This window comes from Gopherus evgoodei, unplaced genomic scaffold (assembly GCF_007399415.2).
Source record: "Gopherus evgoodei ecotype Sinaloan lineage unplaced genomic scaffold, rGopEvg1_v1.p scaffold_36_arrow_ctg1, whole genome shotgun sequence".
Classification (NCBI taxonomy): domain Eukaryota; kingdom Metazoa; phylum Chordata; order Testudines; family Testudinidae; genus Gopherus; species Gopherus evgoodei.
The window spans coordinates 2908618-2932387 of record NW_022060038.1 but is presented as its reverse complement, the minus strand read 5'-3'; the positions used below and the strand labels follow the sequence as shown (position 1 = coordinate 2932387).

At 42.8% G+C, this 23770-nt stretch overlaps 1 protein-coding gene and 1 pseudogene across 1 annotated transcript; both read left to right on the top strand.

The window, feature by feature from the left end:
* The first annotated feature begins 4397 nt into the window (after window positions 1–4397).
* LOC115641947 (olfactory receptor 52R1-like) lies at window positions 4398–5345 on the top strand. Its single transcript, XM_030545293.1, has one exon. The coding sequence runs from the start codon at window positions 4398–4400 to the stop codon at window positions 5343–5345; it is 948 nt and encodes a 315-aa protein (XP_030401153.1).
* A 16713-nt stretch (window positions 5346–22058) lies between these two features.
* Window positions 22059–23006, top strand: LOC115641929 (annotated as a pseudogene).
* The last annotated feature ends 764 nt before the right edge of the window (window positions 23007–23770 follow it).

The following is a 23770-nucleotide window of genomic DNA, read 5'->3' as shown; positions in this document are numbered from 1 at the left end:
CTTATGCCCAAATAAATCTGTCGGTCTCGAAGGTGCCACCGGACACCTTGTTGTTTTCGTGGATACAGACTGACCTGGCTACCCACTAATATTAGAGATGTTAGTGTGACACAGCTGCAGCAGTACGGCTTTGCCATTGTAAGGTCTCTGCTGTAGCCGCTCTATGTCAATGTGAGAGAGCTCTCCTGCCAGCAGAATTAAATCATCCTGAATGAGTATTTCCTGCTGACATAGCGATGTCCACACCATCCCTTTTCTCAGTCAGAGGGGTGTTTTTTTCACACCCCTGACCGGCAAAAGATTTACTGACAAAAGTGCCAGTGGAGATAAACCCTGAGTTGCATGATAGTAAAGGGGCCCACTGTCTCAAGTGCTGCTCTGTTTAAGAGGATTGCTATTTTCTGCTGCTTTTTCTCACCAGACCTGGCTGCTTGCATAGATGTATCTCAAAACTCTGCCTGAATCTCTTCCCAGAGTCTGCTGCATTATGCGAGAGTTTCAACTTCTTGGGGGCTTTCAGTTGTTCCATCTCCAGGATGGCTCCTTCTTTCCTTCATCCTGTTATCTCTGCCCTCTCCTCTCATCTCCACCCCAGTACCAGGGGTTGTCTTGGGAATTCATAAGACGGAGGCACAGTCACACTCGAAGAAGGGAGTCCCAGAGTTCACACCTCACAGGAGCTGGGAACTCTCAAACTCCAGCTCATTCTGAAAACCTCAGATTCACCTTAAGAGGGTGGTGAAGGCTCAGGCTCCCACTTTCAGCCTTTCCTCTGCATCCCACCCAAAGAACCATCCCTGCCAGAGTGGGAGTCCATTTCCCTCTTGGTGTGATGGAAAGACTGTGGTTATAGCAGGGAAGTCAGGACTCCTGGGTTCTCTCTGTCATCTTGCCACTCATTCTTTGTGTGACGTTGGCCCATTCATGTCTCGCTGAACCTCAGTTTACTTATCTGTATAAAGGGGATAGGTTCACAGGGACTTCTGTTTGATAGGAGTTTGATAAAATCTTTCAATGAAATGTGATACACAGTATGATGATAAGTATTAGAGGGGTCACCGTGTTAGTCTGGATCTGTAAAAAACAACAAAGAGTTCTGTGGCACCTTACAGACTAACAGAGGTATTGGAGCATGAGCTTTCAGGGGTGAATATGCATCTAACGAAGTGAGTATTCACTCACGAAAGCTTATGCTCTAACTAATATGATGATAGTTACTGATGAGAATTATTGATCTCTGATCCCTGAGTGACAGCCCCGTGTACCTGTAGAAAGTATTTGTGTCTCCCCTAGGGCATCTGTCTCCAGATCTGCCTCTCTGCTATCATCCCAGCCATCCTGGGTATTTACAAGATTCAGACCCTATGGAGAGCTAGTCATTATCTCTAGTTTTCTTAATAATCAACTATATTTTTAAATATACACCAATACACACAACAGCCAATTGCTCTCGGACTCAGCACAGAGCCCAAGAGTTCTCATCTCCCTTAATGACTGTTTACTCCTAAAGATGGATTAAGAAAGCAGCAGCACAGAGAGTTTTGTCTCCAGCCTGTTTACATTAAGATGCTGCTTCTTTCCTAGAGGCTGAACGAATCCCACTGGGATTGCACAGAGCTATATTATAAATGGTGCACACCCCTTTGTCAGCTCCTGATGTGGGATGCTGCTGCAGATGCTCTGGTCAGAGATGTGGGGCACGGCTACCTGAGGGGAATTTGCAGGGAAGACATTTCCATCACAGGATTCATAGGTACCCATCTCTTGCTGAGGAGCTTACAGGCTTGTCAAACTCAGTGCAATGTGGGTGTGATGGGATGGAGAATAGGTCTGTGGTTCTTTCTGCTCTGCACAGCCATTAAACATCCCAGTTCCCTGGCCACAGGTGAAGAGTTTGCTCCAGTATCATGGGCAAATAGCTCCCTCTGTTTTGTTCCTCCCCGGCTGACAACCTCCAGCCCAAGGTGGCTGCATTTGACTGGCACAGGACCAAATTCAGAGGCCCTAGCCCACCATACTCTGCTGGGGCCCCACTGAGGTAGGAACTGAGTAAAGACCTCGGAAGCCAGCTGTGTCTTAATGCACAGACACTGTCACCTTGTCCTCCTTTTGCATTTCAGGGCTATTGCTGTTAAAGTGGGGGCTGTTACCTGACTTTTATCTAATGGAAAGCATGGAGGCCTAATAAACACCGAGTAGAGTAATACTATCACCTCCCATGACTTGCCTCTGTTAATGAAACCCAAAACTGCATTTTCTTTGTTTGCAACAGCAAAATAATCCACACCTCTGAGAGGTGAAGCTATTTCAATCTAGCCCCAGTGTAGATAGAATGAGATCAACAAAATAATTCTTTCATCGACTTAGTTACCCTCTCTCAAGGAGGTGTATTACCTAAGCTGACAGAAGAACTCCTGCTGTCTGTGTAAGTGGTGCCTACACGAAAGCCCTATGTGGCATTTTAAGTGTAGACAATCCCTCAAGCAGATCTTCCAGAAAAATCACCCAGTCTGCATCTCCAGACACAAGGAGTTGGAGAATCCACCACTTCACTTTGCAGTTTGATCCAATGGTTAATCTCCTTCAATGCTAAAAATCTGGCCGTAATTTCCACTTGGGTCTTGCTCTGCCTTTCTCCGCTAGATTAAAGAGCTTGTTATTACTCACTTTTTTCTGACCAGGAACATCTGGCTTGATTATTTATTTTTATAAGATAAATAGATGAAGCTCTTTAAGTTTCTTACTGTTGGGCATTTTCTTCAGCCTCCCCTCATTTTGGGGCTCTTTTCAGCACCCTCTGCAATTTTTAAAGATCCTTTTTGAAATATAGACCCCAGAAATTGACACAGTCAGTTTCACCAATTCCATGTGCAGAGGTAAAATCATCCTCCTGCTCCAACTCACCAATCCCCTGTTTATGCATCCAAGGATCGCATTAGCCCGTTTGGCCACAACATCATACAGGTAGCTTGGGATGAGCTGATTGTCTACAATGACTCCAAAATCCTTTTCAGGGTCCCTGTGCTCCACAATAGAGTGCCCTAGTCTGTGAGTCAGGCCTGCATTCCTTGTTCTGAGAGAATCACTTTGCATGTGACTGTATTTTACATATGCCCTCCTGATATTTCTCACCTACTGATATTGTGCTGTGTTCATTTTTTATCTAAGTATTTTCCACTGCTGAATGAAATGCGTAAGAGAAATTGGTTCCCTTGAGCTACCAAATGTATACTCTCATTAAAGGATGAAATCGGGTTCATTTGATAAGACATGTTTTCCATAAACATTCCAAGACTTTTTTTCAACTAATCCCCTACCAGCTTTTCCGTTGTCTTCTAAACGTCTCAATTTTTTAAAATTTTCCTTTTTTTTAAATACTTTAAGACAGAACTGTTTTGAATTTGCCTTTTTTTTATTTATTTTTGAGGGCTCTGCAGCTGCCTGATCGCATATCTCTGGTTCCGAGTGAGATGTGTACATAACTCTGGTGTTCATCACTTTAAGGTTCTACCACAGATGCTGTTTAACATTCTCCCTGACAGCTGATGGACTGGAGAGTATTTGATCACCTCAGGTGATATGATTACCTCATACTGCTTCTTTCCAATGCAGAACAAATCTATTTCATGAACACATCTCTTTTCAAATACATTAAAAAGATTCCTTTCGCTCTCTAGGAATTGGTCTAAACATTTTCTATAGTCCCTTTCCCCCATTTTTATATAGTTATTTTTTTTCCTCTAACAGTTGTTTCCCTTTTGCCACTGAACTGGGTTTTTAGGTAAAGTTGTCCACTTTCTTGACTGTGGAATCATGGCTTTTTAGCTATCTAATATAGTCTTCTTGAAGAACTCCCAATTTTCATTTCCATTTTTTGTCTAAATTTTCCTTCCAGTCAGTTTTGCTGATAATTTGCCTCAGCTTTGGGGAATTAGCCCCTTTGAAGTAGTAAGTGTCTATAGATGATTCTGGTTGAGAACTGTTCTCTGTTTCTCCATTTGAATGTAATCCATTCCATTCTTTTACTTTGTTCTCCTCTATCTCCCTTCTTTCTCTCCGCTCTAAACTAAACAGTCTCAGATGTGTAGGAATTACTGATGCATGGAACACCATAAAATATGGAATTGGCATTAGTAGGGTCAATTTTTCATATTTCATTTCTCTGAATAATTAAAGTGTCATTTTTCAGTCTGTGAACAGTGACCAAACTGCTTTACCCATGAGAACAGCCTCCAGTTGTGCATGTAGTGTCTCACATTAACATTGTCTCTCTATCCAGATATTTGTACTGTGACCATCACCCTAGAGCCTGGGCACGTACAGGAAGTCAGGGGAACGCACGGCACATACAGGAGACACCGTTCTGCCTCAGAGCTGGACACCTTCTCCCCTACTCCATGTCAGATTCCAACAGAACTCATTTCACCAACCCCTCCACCTTTATCCTGCTGGGCATTCCTGGCGTGGAGGTGGCCCATGTCTGGATCTCCATCCCCTTCTGTGCCATATATGTCATAGCCATCTTGGGGAACTTCACCATCCTGTCCATCGTGAAGACGGAGCCAAGCCTCCATGGGCCCATGTACTATTTCCTCTGCATGCTGGCCATCACCGACCTGGTTGTATCTACGTCCTTTGTGCCCAAAATGCTGAGCATCTTCTGGTTCAATTCCAGGGAAATCGATTTCAGTGCCTGCCTCACCCAGATGTACTTCATTCACTGCTTCTCAGTGATGGGGTCTGGGATCCTTGTTGCAATGGCTTTGGATCGCTATGTGGCCATCTGCCATCCCCTGAGACATTCCAGCATCCTGACAAAGCGAGTGGTGGCCAAGATCGGTCTGGCCGTGGTCCTGCGTGGTGGTATGGTTGTGCTGCCCCATCCCTTTCTGGCAAAGCGGTGGCCATATTGTAGAACCAACATCATCCCCCACTCTTACTGTGAGCACATAGCCATGGTGAAGCTGGCCTGTGCCGACACCAGCATCAGTAGTTACTATGGCCTCTTTGTGGCATTCTTGGTGATGGGTGTGGATGTGTTTTCTATCATTGTGTCCTATATCCAGATCCTCAGGGCCATCTTCAGCCTCCCCACAAAGAATGCCCGGCACAAGACTTTTCGGACTTGCGGCTCCCACCTCTGTGTCACTTTAGCCTCTTACATCCCACCTCTCTTCTCCTTTCTCACACACCGATTTGGCCACAATGTGCCCCAACATCTCCACATTCTTATTGCCAATGTGTACATTTTGGTGCCCCCCATGCTAAACCCCATCATCTACGGGGTGAGCACCAAACAGATCCAGGACAGGCTTCTCCAGCTCTTTACTCATAAAGAGACCTAAAGTTTTCTCCTTGTACTCTGGCTCTCAGACCGAGCTCTGTGCAGAGATCACTGGGGACATGGTATTTGGCCTTCATGCTGAATCACTTGCTGGATAGTCAGAAAGACAGTAAATCCGTTCCTGATACTACTGTGCTGTGTCAGCATGACAAACTGGGGAATCAGTTCATGTACCATTCACTGGGTTGCCTCCTTTTTAATTGCTGACAACTGTACCCCTGAAACCCCACCTCTTGCCCCACCTATTCTCCCAAGGCTCTGCCCTTGCTCTGCCTCTTCTCCTCAAGGCCACACAGTTGTCACTTGCTCCTCTATTCCCCTTCCCCTGTCACTTACTGGATCATTTCCACCTCCCTCCCTCCACCCCCAGTGGCAAGGGATCCCTATTTTAGACTTTGGTAGGAATGGCAACTTTTATCATGATTCCAGGAGCTACTTAGACCCTGGAAAATTCTAGTTTTTTTGGCAGATAACTTAGCAGTATCTAATTCCTGTATAAAAGAAAGACAATTAAATAAATATTAGACCCTTTCAGCTCTAATACTAACATGTTCTGATATCCTGTAGTAAATTGCTTAAGGGACACTAGTTAGTTTTACAATTTTAATGTATATTTTTACTTTGTTAGTTACTTTGCAGAGATAGCAAACACATGAGGACTAGTGGGTTCTATCTCCGCTCTGGCAGGGGAGTGGGTTACAGAAGGGGCAGATACATCTTGTTGCCCGATGTCTGGATTATGTATTAATAATATTGATTTTTTAAGAATCCCCAGATATCACTTTGCGGGTTGATAGATTCTTGCCCTGAGATCAGGCCCAGTATTATTCAAATTATTATATTGTTGAGAATCTCAAAGTGCCCAGTTGCAACAGTCACACTATAGGAATTCTTTAATTTTTACAAATATATTTTATTAATATGTTTAGCCCAGTCACAAATACCCCAGCTCAGTAAGGTAGATAGATATACCACAGAATGTACATCTGCACATCCATATACTCACACCTTCTCCTGTAGAACAACCTGAAATGTTGGCCATCACCTTCCTCATTACCATCACATTCCCCATCATCGCCAGTGGCCATCATTCTGACACCTCCTAAGGAAGACATCTCCTTCTCCTATCGGCCCTGGCCTGTAACCATTTTTATAATATGTTACACTGATGTGATTATGTTTGATGCATATTCAGTTGGGGATTTTTTCCCTTTTCCATATTTGTATTTAATCATCTTACTAAGGTTGGGGTGTCTTTTTCCTGTAGTTTACTACCTTCATGATTTTAACTTATTATCATATGCATCAGTTTCTTAATATGGCCATTTTGTAGTTAGGTATTTGTAGTTGCTGTTTTTGTCCTGAGCGGTTCTTTCCAAGTTGTGATGTACCTGGTAAGTTTAAAAGGTCTGAATTTAGGAAAGCCCCTATGCCAACCTATTCCAATGAATCCTCTATGCTAAAGCTTGCAGCTATATTTGGATGTTATGCTTTAGCTCATCACAATCTGTCTAGGTGAAAGGTCCCAAACATATGTATTCTAAATTTTCCTTAGCTTGCCATACAGGATGTGGCCTGTAAGTCCCCTGTGTTACAGTCAAAATATACTCTAATATAGACCTATAAACCTATTATAATAAAGCAAACAATCAAACCCATAAGAAACTTATAAGATATATCAGCAAGCAAGCAGGCTAGCCTGAGATGTATCTCATGTACCTGTTATATATGTCAGTTCATTTCCAGGTCATTTCTGTGGTTGAATCATGTACTCATGGTAAGAACTCCCCCTTAAACTCCATTGTCAGCTCCCTAGAGAGCTGAGGCTTTTTGCAGGGCCGTGTATCTGTGCAAAGTGTATTTGTTTAAAGTTTACAGGCTTTAAGCGGTATGCTAATTAGCTGAAGCTAATGGCTTACAGGATACAGGTCTGCAGGTTTCTTGCATTACTGCTGAATAAAATGCAAAGCTGAATATAATAAAGGCAAGTTAACCCACTGGGCTGCAATGTGGGGTCTACATAAGAACAGCAGAATGGCCATACTGAGTCAGACCATTGGAACATCTATCTCAGTGCCCTGTCTTCTAACAGTGGCCAATGCCAGGTGCCCCATAGAGAATGAACAAAACAGATAATGATCAAGTGATCTAGCCCCTGTCATCACTCCCAGCATTTGGAAAACAGAGATTGGGGACACTCAGAACATGAAGTTAGATCCCTGCACATCATGCCTAATAGCCATTAATGGACTTATTGTCCGTTAACTTATATAGTTCTTATGGACCCCTGTTATAGTTTTGGCCTTTTCATCATTCCCTGGCAAAGAGTTCCACAGGTTGACTCTGAAGAAATATTTTATTTTGCTTGCTTTAAATCTGCTGCCTATTAATTTCATTGGGTGACCCCTAGTTCTAGTATTATGAGAAGAAGTAAAAAATCTTTCCTTATTTAATTTTTCCGCACCAGTCATGGTTTTATAGAACTTCTATCATATCCTGCCTTAGCTATCCCTGTATCAAGCTGCAAAATTCCAGTCTTGTTTAATCTCTTCTCTTATGGAAACTGTTCCATACCCCTAATCATTTCTGTTGTCTTTCTCTGTGCCTTTTCCACAATGACTCCAACATCTGTTTCTCAATAGCTAACAGCTAATTTAGGCCCAATCATCCCAGCTGCATTCCCCTTCCACTCACAGTCCTGTAGCATCCATGTAACACGCCAGGGTTGCGGTTACAGCCCTGCTCAAGCTCCCGTGGCTCGACACCCAGCAGAAGTTTGGGTCCCACACACGGGATCCATGTCAGAGCAGCGTTTAGGCCCTGCCTCTGGCTCTGGGTTTCTAGGCCCACTCTCAGGATGCAGCTTCCATTTTAGCACCTCCCTCTGGGACCATCAGTACCAGACAAATTAGTTGAAACAATGGTAAAGAATAAAATTGTCAGACACTGTCGTAGGTTTCCCCCCCACTCTGAACCTTAGAGTATAGATGTGGGGACCTGCATGTCAACCTCCTAAGCTTAATTGCCATCTTAGATCAATTGGCTGCCACCATCCAAATGTTTGAGTCATCTGGAAAACTCTGTCTTCCCTCACAAAACCTTCCCCTCCCCGGATAGCCTTGAGAGACTCCTCCACTAACTCCCTGGTGAACACCAATGCAAACCCCTTGGATCTTAACACATGGAAGAAGTACTCCTTCCCCTCTCCTTTTCCCCCCCACTAATCCCTGGTGAATCCAGATCCAATCCTCTTGGATCTAAAAACAGGAAAAAATCAATCAGGTTCTTAAAAAAGAAGGCTTTTAATTAAAGAGAAGAAAGGTAAAGGGAAAAAAAAACACTGGGAGACAGCATACAAGCTGAATCTCACAGACAACAGATTCAAAACACAAAGGATGCTCCCAATTTGATTATTCTCCTAATGCTAAGACAAGCTACAAAAAGAAAATAAAAATAAACCTATTTATTTCCTTCCTTCTAACTCATTACTCTAATAAGAAGCTGATTCCTTGATCTTTTCTACTCTGGCTGAAACTGAAACTGACTAAACAAAGGAAAACTTCCCTCCTTCCATTTGAAACATTGTGTTCCCCCATTGGCTCCTCTGGTCAGGTATCTTCTAGGCTAGGTGAACTTCTTAACCCTTTACAGATAAAACAGGCATTAACCCTTAACTATCTGTTTATGACAGACACATAGAAGAACCTAAATTGTTGGGCAAAATCAACATGGTTTCTGTAAAGGGAAATCAGATCTTACTAATCTATTAGAGTTCTTTGAAAGGGTCAACAAACATGTGGACAAGGTGAATCCAGTGGCCATAGTGTACTTAGATTTCCAGAAAGTTTTTGACAGGGTCCCTAACCAAAGACTCTTACGTAAATTAAGTTGTCATGGGATAAGAGGGAAGATGCTTTCATGGATTGAGAACTGGTTAAAAGACTGGGAACAAAGGGTAGGAATTAATGGTAAATTCTCAGAATGGAGAGGGGTAGCTAGTGGTATTCCCCAAGGGTCAGTCCTAGGACCAATCCTATTCAACTTATTCATAAATGATCTGGAGAAAGGGGTAAACAGTAAGATGGCAAAGTTTGCAGATGATACTAAACTGCTCAAGATAGTTAAGATCAAAGCGGACTGTGAAGAACTTCAGAAAGGTCTCACAAAACTAAGTGATTGGGCAACAAAATGGCAAATGAAATTTAATGTGAATAAATGTAAAGTAATGCACATTGGAAAAAATAACACCAACTATACATACAGTATGATGGGGGCTAAATTAGTTGTTACCACTCCAGAAAGAGATCTTAGAGTCATCGTGGATAGTTCTCTGAAGACGACCACACAGTGTGCAGTGGCAGTCAAAAAAGCAAACAGAATGTTAGGAATCATTCAAAAAGGGATAGAGAATAACATGGAGAATATTTTATTGCCCTTATATAAATCCATGGTACGCCCACATCTTGAATACTGCTTATCGATGTGGTCTCCTCTTCTCATAAAAGATATACCAGCACTAGAAAAGGTTAAGAGAAAGGCAAATAAAATGATTAAGAGTTTGGAGATGGTCCCATATGAGGAAAGTTTAAAGAGGCTAGGACTCTTGAGCTTGGAAAAGAGGAAACTAAGGGGGGATATGATAGAGGTATATAAATCATGAGTGATGTGGAGAAAGTGAATAAAGAAAAGTTATTTGCTTGTCCCCATAATATAAGAACTAGGGGCCAGCAAATGAAATTAATGGGCAGCAGGTGTAAAACAAATAAAAGGAAGCTCTTCTTCACATAGTGCACAGTTAACCTGTGGAACTCCTCGCCTAAGGAAGTTGTGAAGGATAGGACTATATCAGGGTTTAAAAGAGAACTAGATAAATTGATGGAGGTTAAGTCCACTAATGGCTATTGGCCAGGATGGGTAAGGAACGGTGTTCCTAGTCTCTGTTTGTCAGAGGGTGGAGATGGATGGCAGGAGAAAGATCACTTGATCATTGCCTGTTAGGTTCACTCCCTCTGGGATACATGGCATTGGTCACTGTAGGTAGACAGGATACTGAGCTAGATGAACCTTTGGTCTGACCCAGTACGGCCGTTCTTATGTTCTTATGGGTTTTCCATGTGTATCATGGATTGTCTCTGCCATCACTTTATCTGAAGCTGGGACATAACTCCCCACAATTTGCACCTCACTTCTCCCATTTCCAGTTTCAAGGGAGCCATTTCAGATTTTGGTACAGGTTGCAACTTTAACCGTGATTCTAGGGGGCATTTACTCTCTTGAAAAATCAAATTTTTGGCATGTAATTTAGCAATTAGTTATAATGCTCTTGTCATCTAATTTATATTTAAAGGAAATAAAATTAAATAAATATTCCATCCACTAAGCTCTAATATTAACATGTCATGACATCTTGTGGCCGGTCACTTGAGGGATACTGGTTAGTTTTAAAATTTTAATGTATCTTCTTACTTTGTTACTAACTCTACGAAGAGATAGACAGACCCCGGAAGGATTCCTGCGTTCTACCTCAGCTCTGGAAACAGAGTAGGATCTAATGGGTTACAGTGAGGGACCGATAGACTAGCCTATCTTCCAAGAGTGGCCAATTCCATGTGCTTCCGTGCAAATTAACAGAACATGGCAATCATCAAATGATTCATGTCCTGTATCCCACTCCCAGCTTTTTGCAAATGGAGGTTAGGGACACCATCCCTGCTAATCCTGACTAATATCTATTATTTGACCTCTCCTCCTGGAACTGATCTTGTTCTTTTTGGAACCATGTTATAGTTTAGCTTTGATGATATCCTCTGGAAAACAGTTCCACAGGTTGACTCTGAAGCAATACTTTCTTTTCTTTGTTTTAAATCTGCTGCCTATTAATTTGAATGGGTGACACTCAGTTCCTATGTTATATAAAGAAGTAAATAAGATTTCCTTATTCAATTTTTCCACACTAGTCATTTTTTGTATAGACCTCTCTCATGTCTCCCCCTCCCCGCATAGTCCTGTCTTTTCCAAGCTGAAAAGTCCTGGTATTATTAATCTCTCCTCATATGGCAGCCATTCCATACCCCTAGTCATTGTCAGGGCGTCATGTGTTGTGTGTGTGATAGGTAGTGGGGAAATCACTCTTTCATTTTCCTTTGCTCGATACTTGGCTCGCTTTTCTCCTGTGGTGTAGACCAGGGTACAGTCTTTTCCAGGACTCGGATGTATGACTTATAGAAAAATACAAAATTGGATCTCAGACAGCGCTAGTTCCATAGCTACATTGCTGTGACACTCTGTGCTCCAAAGCAAAACCCTGGCACCCCCATATTCACTATTATTATAGAATTAAAACAAATCTGGTCCAAAATTTGTCATGTGAGGTGCTAATGGAAAAATTATGGTTTGCTGGACTATTCAACTTGATGGCCCATTAGTGAACACAATGGCCATGGAAGAAGCTTATCTCCATCTGATGGACTTTCCTGTGGATAGTCTAATTGATTTTAAATGATCTTTCTGCAGTTTATAAATCTTCTTTACATTTTTTACCTAAAACAGTGTTGTGACGGTGTACGGAATCTGGGGGGTACTTGAGGATATGATGAATATTAATATAGTAAATATCACAATGTTGTAGGAGATAGACCATGTGAGGTATCTGCAAAAATGTTATAATTTGCCAGATATGATATTCTTGTTCGTGCATTTGTATTACCTTTGTATTATGAGCTATAGATACGTACGTCTGTATTTCAAACTTGTGCTGTGCTTCTGGGTGACACCCCAGTCAGTTTGGCATCAGCACTGCCTAGCCTGCTTGATAGCTCATTGAGGACCATTGCCACAAAAATGACCTATTGAGAGAAGGCAGATATACCTTGTGACTCAGCAAGGCATGCAGGGACCTGCCTATGGACAGAACACTGAGGCTTTCCAGCCATGTTCTGGGCAGCTTGTGTTTGAAACAAAGGAAGCACAGGCCGCATGGCAAAGGACTATGAAAGGCATCTGCAATTTCTCCATTTTCCCTCAATCCTGCTTCTTACTTCTGGAGGAACCTTGCTATAAACTGAAGCTCTAAAAAGACTGAATGACCCATCCAAGCTTTGGATCTGTTCCAGAGGGACTTTCAATCCAGCAAACTCACCAATACCGCTAGGAACCTGATATATGGACTTTGATGTCTTTGTATGTATGTGACTGTTTTACCATTTAACAGATCCCTTCTTGTTCCTTCTTTTTTCTTTTTAAGAAACCTTAGTTTTAGATATTAAGGATTGGCTGGCAGTGTGATATTTGGATAAGATCCAACCCTATACTGACCTGGTGACATGGCTGACCCTTTGGGGTCAGAAGAACATTTTGAATATGTGAGCAGAGTTTTTTAAAAAGCTTCTCACTGTACTGGACCGAGGTGCTGACTGGGAAACAGAGACTGGATAGCAATAAGCGAACTGTGTGATTTCTTTTCTTGCTTCTTGATAACCAGCGTGGGGGATCAGAAGCAGTTTGTGACTGGCTGGGGAGCTTAACTTCAGTGTTACCCACCAGTCTTGGGAGTATCTGCTTTTCCTTTTGCAGCCAGTCCTGACCTTGGCATTTCCATTGAGGGCTGCCCCAGGCACACCGGGTCACACGTGTGGTGTTTGAAGTGTAAAGGGAAATCTGCTCAGGAACAAGGGCTGGTGCATTGTCCTTTCCACATTGAGAGTGGGGCTCACTGGGTAAGAAACTTACACTGACCAGGCTTTAGACCAGGGTTGGGAAGACACAGAAAGCAGCTATAGCTTATAGAAATAGCTGCTGGGAGAAGACACACCTCTTATTCAAGAGAGCACAGATCACAACTCTCTAGGTCCAGGTTCTGGGGGTGGGGATCAGAAGGAAAGCATGAGATGGGGACGGGGGGATTTTTTGTATGAGCATAACCCTGGGGTTGGAAGCAGCTCCACAGAGAGCTAGATAAATGCAATGTCCCCTTACATCCTTACCTCACCAGACCCTGGAATACCAAGACAGCAAAAATGACCTTAGACTGAGATCCCTACTGAAGGGGACACTGAGGGGAAATGAAAATCAATAATTAAACACATGTTAAGATTCAAGTAGGATTTGAAAGACACAAAGAGCTTTGAACAAAGGAAACTGTCCAAGCAAAAAGTGTGGTATAATAAAAATACTTGGAAATGCCCGCCTTTGATAAAAGATTTGGTGGAGATGTTAAATCTCATGATAAAGATTTTGGTACTGATGGTAATTTCTATGAAGAGGTGTAATATGCATGATTCTAGGAAAAAGCTCTTAGACAAGCCAGGCGTAGTAAACAAGAGGCACTATGGGGATAGTTCTTCTCACTAACACCCGTAAACAGGCTCAAAGCTTGTCACAGCAGGAAACCTAATAAATCTGGTCTGCAGTGTGGAAGAGGAAACTGACGCACGCCACCTCATGGCACTGATGAAAATCTTTATTGCATTATTAGAAAAACACAATGTTTACCAATGCTGCAGAAATACAAAGACATATTTTGTAGTGAAAGAGAAGGCACACTACCAGACTTTTGAGATCGCTAGGCTGATCTACAAAGTGTTTAAAGGTACACAGAACTTTGCATCAACACCTGTGGGTAACAGTACAATGCTTGCAACTTTTGGGAGTTGCATTTTCAAAACTTAACAGGGCCTTGGGCACACTGCATCCACATCAGTCAGTGACTAACACTCTGCAGTAAAGTAAGGGGGGAGGAGTGACATTCAGCATCGCAAAGCAACACCCATACTTACCATAGTGATATGATGATATGTTTTATATTATGTATATCATGTAAGGTATCAATGGAAAAGTTATGATTTAGTTATATGTTATTTTTGTATCTAAAGTTATGAACATTGTCTCTCTACCAATATTTCAAATGTGCTTGCTCCTGGGTAACACCCACAAAGTAGTTAACATGCAGTCTAGCCAGCACATTGTGGATGAACCATTCAAGGTAATGGTCGTAGTTGGTGCTGTTTACCATCCTCCATAGCTACCAGTGGAATGGAAAGACATTCATGTATCCCAGTGCATCATCCTGCTTCTTTCCAAATATAGCACAGAGAGGATTATTGAACATTTTTTCCCCTTTCTGCATCATTATTAACAGTTACCAATTTGACACCCTGGACGCCACATTCCCCATCGAAATATGATTATATTATGATTATGATATAATTATGTTTTGTTTTGTACAAAGTATGTCTTGTGAGGAATCATCCAGTTGGATTGTATGTATTGATATAATTGTATGTGAAGTCATAAATTTGACGTTGCACTCCATACATTTTATAGAAATATGCTTATGAATGTGAACATGATGTAACTGGAATATGCTTTATACAAAAGGTTTCTTGTATGGTGTCAATAGAAAGCTTGTAATCTACTAAGTGTGTTCATCCCATTCATTTACATGTATTAGTTCTATGTCGGGAGTCAGGAGAATAAGATATAAACTTGTATCACTGATGTAAACATATTGAGTGGAAACCATTAAGGTTGCTTCAGAATCAATGACCTGTGAATGGCTCTGTTTACTTGCAAACCTCCTTGTGTACCTGAGGGCTGACCCAGGAGGAATGGACACTTGCTCCCCTCTGCCTGACTGCGGCTATATCTATACTACAAACCTAGAGCTGGTCCTGCCACCGGCATAATTAAACCACCCCGCACCAGCATCTCCTGCTGACTTTGTGCTGTCCACAGTGGCATTCTATCAATCAGTGGGGTGATTTTTCCACACCCTTAATTGAAAAAAGTTTTACCAACAGAAGGCTAATGTAGACAAAGCCTGACTTCAGTGCTGCTTCTCTTTTTTACAAAACCCAACTGTTTGCATAGAAATATCTCAAAACTCTGCCTGAATCTCTTCCGGGACTCTGCTGCATTAGGCGACAGTTTCAATTCCTTGGGGGTTTTCAGTTGTTCCATCTGCAGGATGGATCCTTTGTTCCCTCACTGCAGCCCTGTTATCTCTGCCCTCTGCTCTGGTTTCCTCTCTGGTACCAGGGGTTGTCCTGAGAATTCATGAGAAGGAGGCTCAGTCTGCGTGTTCCGAAGGGAGGTGTGATTAGAACTAAAGCAGGTTACAAAAGCTAACACAGAGCCACCCACTCCCAGCTGCATGTTTGGTTCAGCCGCCACTCTATGACCGGTTCTCGCTAGCCCCAGTCTAGTCCCCCAAACACGTGATCTGCTCTTAACAGCCCAGGACGCACTTCTACCAGCCAGGGCAAGGCTGTGCATTTCCGCTGTCTCACACCCACTCAGCAGCCTATGTAACCACCCATTCTTAGCGCTGTTACTCCCCCATCTCCTTTCTGGCTGTTTAAATATAGTAGCTGTGTCTTATCTTAATTTCATTTACAAGCTCTTTGAAGCAGGGGCTGTTTTTCCTTCTGTGTGTGTGAAGAACCCAGAAAAAGGGGCCCTGACTTGGAGTGGGGCCTCTGGAGACTTTCACAACACAAATAATGATCATAAATAATCAACACAATAATGCAGGTAAATCAGGGCCTAACCCTCATCTTTGCCTTTAGCTACAGACAAAGGTGACGCCATGCTTGCCAGCTATAGAGTGTTAGTAACTTGAATACAGGAGGACATGATGCCTCTGTTGCCCTTGTCAGGAGAATTCATTCAGTCAAGTTCCAGGGCATAAAAACCCAGATTCTCTACGCTGGAGAAATACCCTCGATGAGCCATAGGAGCAGGTAGAAAGTTCAGCTGTGGGAATCCAAGTGCCCTCCAGCCACCCAGTGCTGGAAAGTCTGACTCAGCCTGGAACATTTGATTTCAATTCCACCGAGAAGAGACTGGGAGGAAATGGACAAAGAGGAACAGAACAAATCCAGTGAAAACACTAATCCAGTCTCTACTCTGCCTTTAGCCCCCTCCCCCACTTGTTTCATGGCTACTTTGGGGGGGAAGGGGAGACCTCTGCCTTCAGGTAAGGCCTCTGGCTGCCATCTATCCACAGGCACATCCTGTTCATGTTGCTTTTACTGAGTCTCTTCCCCCTAAGTGATCTCAATGACTGTGATCCATTGGCAGGTTTCTGAGTCGAACCAGTAGTGGAGTCCCAGGAGCAGGAGCTCGCAAACTCCAGATAGTTCTGATAACCCCAGGATGGTGAAGGCTCAGGCTCCCTCTTCCAGACTTTCCTCTGCATCCCACTCAACGAACAGTCCCTGACTGAGTGGGAGCCTATTTCCCTCTTGGTGTGATGGCGAGACTAAAGTCATGGAAAGGAAGTCAGGACTCCTCGATTATGTATGTCATCCTGCCACTCATTCTCTGTGTGACCATGGGCAATTCATGTCTTCCAGTGCCTCAGTTTACCTGTCTATGTAATGGGGATATGTTAATAGTGGTTTTCCTTTGCAAGGTGTTTCTAAGATCCTTCAATGAGAGATGCTACACAGCATGATGATATTTACTGTTGAGAATTTCTGACCTCTGATCTCTTAACAACTGCCCTGTGTACCTGCTGAAAGTGTTCGTGTCTCCCCTCAGTCATCTGTCTCCAGATTTCTCTGCGTACTTTCTGTCCAGCCACACTGGGCATTTACAAACCCTATAGAGATTTGTCTCTAGTTTTCTTCCTAATCAACTATAATTGTTAAATATACACAAATACACAGAACAGCCAATTTCTCTGTGACTCAGCACAGAGCCCAAGAGTTCTCATCTCTCTTTGGGAAGGTCCCTTAATTACTGCTTACTCATTTAGCTGAATGAAGACCACAAAAGTGCAGACATGCTTGTCTCCAGTCTGTTTACATCCAGATGCCACTTTTCCTCTAGAAACTGAGTGAACCACCCTGGTACTGCACAGAGCTATATTATTAACAGTGCACACCCCAGTGTTGGCTCTCATTGTGGGATGCCACTGTGGATGTTGGGGTAAGAGACGTGTGGGACAGGGTTAACCAAGGGGGATTCCCAGGGACGAAGGTTCCATCTCAGGATTCACAGGTGCCCATCTCTTGCTGAGGAGTCACCTGCTCAACAAACCCAGTGCAACATGGGAGTGGTGGGATAGAGAGTAAGGCTGTGGTCCTTTCCGCTCTGCACAACTATTAAACTTCTCAAGGCCCTTGCCATTTGGGATGAGTGCCCCGGCTGATATCCTCCAGCCCAAAAGTGGCTCCATTTCAGTGGCACAGGGGATCCTTCAGGAGGAAAGGTGTTAGTAGATTTACAATAGAAGACCAAATTCGGAGGCTTTGATCCGTACTTTGCTCAGGCCCCACTGAGGGAAACTCTCTTGGAGCTGAAACTAAGACCTAAGGAGCCAGCTATGTAAATGTGCAGACACTGTCACATCCTTCTTTTCTACTTCAGGGCTCTAGCTGCTACCAGGTGGGTGGAGGAAGGGGGATTCTGAGGGCTGCGCCCTGACTTCTATCTGCTGAAAAGTAGAGAGGTGGAAGAGCTCGCCACTGGAACAATTATAAGCATTTTTCAACATGGGAGAGACATCTTGTCTCCTTGCTTCATTTGAGAAGTTGGCTGAACTGTTATGCCTGAAACTTTCAAAAAACAATTCAGCTGGAAGCTGACACCCAGCATGGGAAATTTCAGTCCAAATGGTTAAAATTAGGAATCAGAGGGGTCGCCGTGTTAGTCTGGATCTGTAAAAGCAGCAAAGAGTCCTGTGGCACCTTATAGACTAACAGATGTATTGGAGCACAAGCTTTCGTCATGCATCCGACGAAGTGGATATTCACCCACAAAAGCTTATGCTCCAATACGTCTGTTGGTCTATAAGGTGCCACAGGACTTTTTGTCACTGTTAAAGTTAGGCAAACATCACCAAGTGGAAATGAGGTCTCCTAATTGACCATGTCAGACAGCCTTAATTAAAAGGGGTGACACTATCACCACCTACAATGGCTAATCCATTTGTGAATCCCGTGCAGCTACACTCTTTGCTCCAGTAACGTCAGTAACTATTTTCTTTTATCAGTGTTAGATGTTCAGACTTTCAATATAACTGAATGTTCCCTTGTTCATGTGTTGAGAGACAGAGTATATATAAATGCCTGTTTGACTCCCTTCATTGATAAATCCTAGGGCTTACGCTCAGAAGGGAGCATGAGATCATCCATTCTGAGCTCCAGTATAACACAGGTGATTAAATTTCACCCAGTTACCCCTGTGTTGAGACCAATGCCTTGTGTTTGACTCAAGCCTGGTTTATATTAGGATTTTAGATAATAGAATCATAGAGCCACAGGGTTAAAAGGGAGCGCAAGGGTTATCCAGTCTAACGCCCTGCTGAGATGCAGGATATATTGTGTCTAAATCATCCCAGACAGATAACTATCCAGCCTCTATTGGAAAACCTCCATTGCAGGAGCTTCTGTCACTTCCCCAGGCATCTGTTCCATTATCCTACTGTTCTTACAGTTAGGAAGCTTTTCCTAAGGGAGGGATAGCTCAGTGGTTTGAGCATTGGCCTGCTAAGATAAGGGTTGTGAGCTCAATCCTTGAGGGGGCCACGCAAGGATCAGTACTTGATTCTGCTAGTGAAGGCAGGGGGCTGGGCTCAATGACCTTTCAAGGTCCCTTCCAGTTCTAGGCGATTGATATATCTTCTATTATTATTTTGATATATCATCTAAATCTGCTATACTGCAGTTTGAACACATTGACTTGTGTCCTGTTGTGCCGCCAGCCGTCAAAAGAAAGAACAACTTTTCTCCATCTTTTTTATGGCACCCTACTCCAACTCATCACTTCCCTGTTTATGGATCTAAGGATCACATTATCCCTTTTGGTCACAGGATCACATTGGGAGCTCACAATGAGTTGGTTTTCCACAGGGACCCCTAAATCCTTTTGCAGGTCCATAATACAATGCCCTAGTCTATGGGTCGGTCCTGCCTTCCCTGTTTGAGAGGATCACTTTGCATTTGACAGCACTAAAGCATTTTGTTTGCATGGGTCCAGCTCACCAAATGTTCCAGATCAATGGTATGCCTGTCCTGGCCTCCTAATTGTAACCACTCTGCCAATCTTTTGGCCATCCTCAAATTTTACCTACGGTGATTTTCTATTTGCTTCCAGATCATTGATGTAAATATCAGATCGGCTTCAGCAGAACACCACTACAAAAGCCTCCATTGACTGACAATGGTCCACTGACAGCGGCTTTCTGAGATCTATCAATTAGCCACTTTTTAGTCCATTTAACGTGTGCTCTGCTGATATTGTATAGAGTTCATTTTTTATCTGACAGTTTTCCTCACTAAATGAAATGCCTCCGAAAGATTGAACGTACACTCTCAGTAAAGGATGAAATTGGGTTTCTTGGACAAGAATAGTTTTCCATAAACTGTTTTGTTGACTGTCATTAATTATATTTTTAGACTTTTGTTTGAACTACTCCCCTATCAATTTGTGGATGATACCAAGCTGGGAGGGGTTGCAAGCTCTTTGGGGGCTAGAATAAAAATTCAAAATGATCTGGACCAACTGGAGAAGGGTCTGAAATTAATAGGATGAAAATAAAAAAGGACTAATGCAAAGTGCTCCACTTAGGAAGGAACAATCAGTTGCACACATACAGAATGGGAAATTACTGCCTAGGAAGGAGAACTGCGGAAAGGAATCTAGGGGTCATAGTGGACCACAAGCTAAATATGAGTCAACAGTGTAACACTGTTGCAAAAAAAGCAAACATCATTCTGGGATGTATTAGCAGGAGTGTGTTAAGCAAGACAAGAAAAGTAATTTTTTCCAACTCAATTAGAGTATTTTCCACAGTTTTGTGAGCCACATTTCAGGAAGGATGTGGACAAATTGAAGAAAGTCTAGAGAAGAGCAATAAAAATGATTAAAGGTCTAGAAAACATGACCTATGAGGGAAGTTTGAAAGAACCAGTTGTTTATTCTGGAAAACAGAAGATGGAGAGGGGACATGATAACAGTTTTCAAGTACCTAAAAGGTTGTTATAAGGAGGAGGGAGAAGAATTGTTCTTCTTAATCTCTGAGGATATTACATGAAGCAATGGGCTTAAATTGCAGCAAAGGAGGTTTAGGTTGAACATTAGGAAAAACTTCCTAACTCTCCAGGTGGTTAAGCACTGGAATGAACTGGCCAGGGAGATTGCGGAATCTCCATCATTGGATATTTTTACAAGAAGGTTAGACCAACACCTGTTAGGGATGGATCAGTAAGTTTGTAACCTGATGTTCATAACTGTAAAGTTCTCTTGTAGATGCTGTTTAACATCCTTCTTGCCTGCTAATCGACTGAAAATTGTTTCATCTCCTCAGAAGCTATGAGTTCATTATACTGCTTCTTTCCAAATGCAGAACAAAACTATTTTGTAATCTTTTTTACTTTTTCTGCAACATTAACAAGTTTCCTTCCTCCACCTAATAATTGACATAAACCTTTATCAAAGATTTCTTTTGTTCTTAAAACACTTAATAGTCTCCTTTTGGTGATCCATAGCTTTGCCAATCATGGATTTTTCCCTGATGTCATTAAAGTCACTTATCAAATTTCATAAATTCTGATTTGTATTGCTTACTATCTATTTTTCCTTTCCCCCATTTCCTATATATTGCTCCCTCACCCCCTAGTTGCTGCCTTTACTTCGCCACTGACCTGGGTTTTTATCCAAAGTTGTCCACTTTCTTGACTCTGGAATGTGACTTTTTAGCTATCTAGTAAACTCTCCTTAAAGAAATCCCAAGTTTCATTCCCATTTTTATCTCTACATTTTTCCTCTCAGTCAGGTTTGCTGATAATTTCCCTCATCTTTGGGAATTAGACCTTTTTGAAGCATAAAGTATTCATAGATATTACTGCTTGGGAACTGTTCTCGGTCTATCTGAATGAATGAATTCAATGAATCACTTCCATTCATTTCTTTGTCTCTTCTCAAAACTAAATAGTCTCAGACTTTTCATTCTGTCCACATACGCCAGCCTCTCCCATTCTCACAGTCTGTCTCAGAAACCTCCTTTCTATAAGCTATATCCTTTAATAGAGACTGGGTGGCCAAAACTGAATTCATGTCTAGATCAGGTCATTCTCCATCCTATTACTGAGGTATCTGAACATTGTTTTTGTTTTGGCCACTGCTGCGAATGAGCAGGTGTTTCTGTGGAGCTGTTGTCAATGACGCTCAGGTCTTTTCCCTGAGGTGTGTTCTAGTTGGGCTGTTTCCCTTGGCACATGTCTTGGCAAAGATTTTTTTTTCCACTCTCAAATTTTCAGTTCCTGGATGAATGGGGAACTCCCTACAGCATGGACTCTCTAGCCTGGCTTTCACTGCATTAAGGAACAATGAGGAAAAACAGCACCTACGCTCTTGTTTCCTGCTGATGACTATTAAAGTTTTCCATATCACAACATATAGGTATTACTGACGCTTGAAGCACCATCAACTATGGAATTGGCTTTAGTAGGGTCATTGTTCATAATTCATTTCTCTGAAGAGTAAAAAAGTCATTTTTCAGCGTGTGAAGAGCGACCGATCTGCTTCACCTATGAGAAAAGCCTCCAGTAGTGCATGTAGTGTCTCATATTAACTTCGTCTCTCCATCTAGGCATTTGTATAGCAACCTTCATCCTAGACCCTGAGCATATAAAGGAAGTCAGGAAACATATGGTATATTCAGGAGATACCATTCTGCCTCAGAGTTGGACACCTTTTCCCCTACTGCATGTCAGAGTCTAACATAACCTACTTCACCAACCCCTCTGCCTTCATCCTGCGGGGCATTCCTGTCCTAGAGATGGCCCATGTCTGGATCTCAATCCCCTTCAGCACCATATACGTATTAGCTGTCTTGGGGAACTTCAACATCCTGTTCATTGTGAAGATAGAGCCGAGCCTCCATGGGCCCATGTACTATTTCCTTTTCATGCCGGCTGTCACTGACCTGGTCCTGTCCACATCCATCCTACCCAAGACACTGAGAATCTTCTGGTTTAATTCCAGATAGATAGATTTCAGTGCCTGCCTCACCTAGATGTACTTTATTCACTGCTTCTCATTGATGGAATCTGGGATATTCGTGGCCATGGCTTTTGATCGCTATGTGGTCATCTGTGATCCCTTGAGACATTCCACCATCCCGACAAACCCTTTGTTGGCCAAGATCCTCCTGGCCGTGATGCTGCGTGGGAGTATGCTCTCTCTGCCCTCTCTCCTTCTGATGAGGCAGTGGCCATATTGCAGAACCAATATTATCCCCCACTCGTACTGTGAGCACATAGCTGTGGCGAAACTGGCCTGCGCTGACATCCGCATCAGCAGTTACTACAGCTTCTCTGTGGCATTATTGGTGACTGGTTTGGATGTTTTTTTTATAACCGTGTCCTATATCCAAATCCTCAGGGCCATCTTCAGGCTCCCCACAAAGGATGCCCAGCTTAAGACTTTTGGGACCTGCGTCTCCCATCTTTGTGCCATCTTAATCTTTTATACCCCAAAATTCTTCTCCTCCCTCACACACCATTTTGGCCACAATGTGCCCCAGCATTTCTTCATTCTCAGTGCCAGTGTGTACCTTCTGGTGCCCCCATTGCTACATCCCCTCATCTATGGATTGAGGACCAAAGAGATCCACGACAGGCTGCTCCAATTCTTCAGTCATAAAGGGGTGTAAATGTTTCTCCTGGTGCTCTGGCGCGTAGAATGAGCTCCGTGCAGAGCAGACTGGGGACTTGGCTCTGGGCCCTCTTTACTGAATTACTGATTGGGCAGCTAAAGAGACATTAAACCCTCTCCTGACCTTACTGTGCTGAGTCAGTTTGACAATCTGGGGAACTGGTCTATGTACAACTCACTGGGTTTCCACCTTTCTAGTTGCTGGTAAATGGACCCCTGAAACCCTTTCTTTTCTGCCAAGACTCCACCTCTGCTGTGCCCCTTCCCCAGTAGGCACCACCTCTGTTATTTGATCGTCTTTTCCCCTCCCCTTGTCACTCATTGGATCATTTCAACCTCCCTCCCTCACTCTCTGCTGGAATGTACCTATTTCAGATTTTTTAGTGTAGTAACTTTAACCGTGATCGATTTATGCTCTTGAAAACTCTAGTTTATTAGCAGATAAATTAGCAAATAGCTGATATGAACATTGTATCTTATTCCTGTATGAAAGAAAGAAAATTAAATAAGTATTAGACCCATTCAACTCTAAAACCAATATTGTCTTACATCTTGCAGCAAGTCACATAAGGGACACTGGTTAGGGTTAAAGTTTTAATATATATATTTCCTTTGTTACTAACTCTGTAGAGAGAGAGACCCCGTCAGGTCTCCTGGGTTCTATCTCAGCAGTGAGAGAGGAGTGGGGTCTAGTGGGTTACTGTGGGGGCAGATTAATATGGGGTTTTGTCATATTATTGATTTGAACTGGGACCATATAGA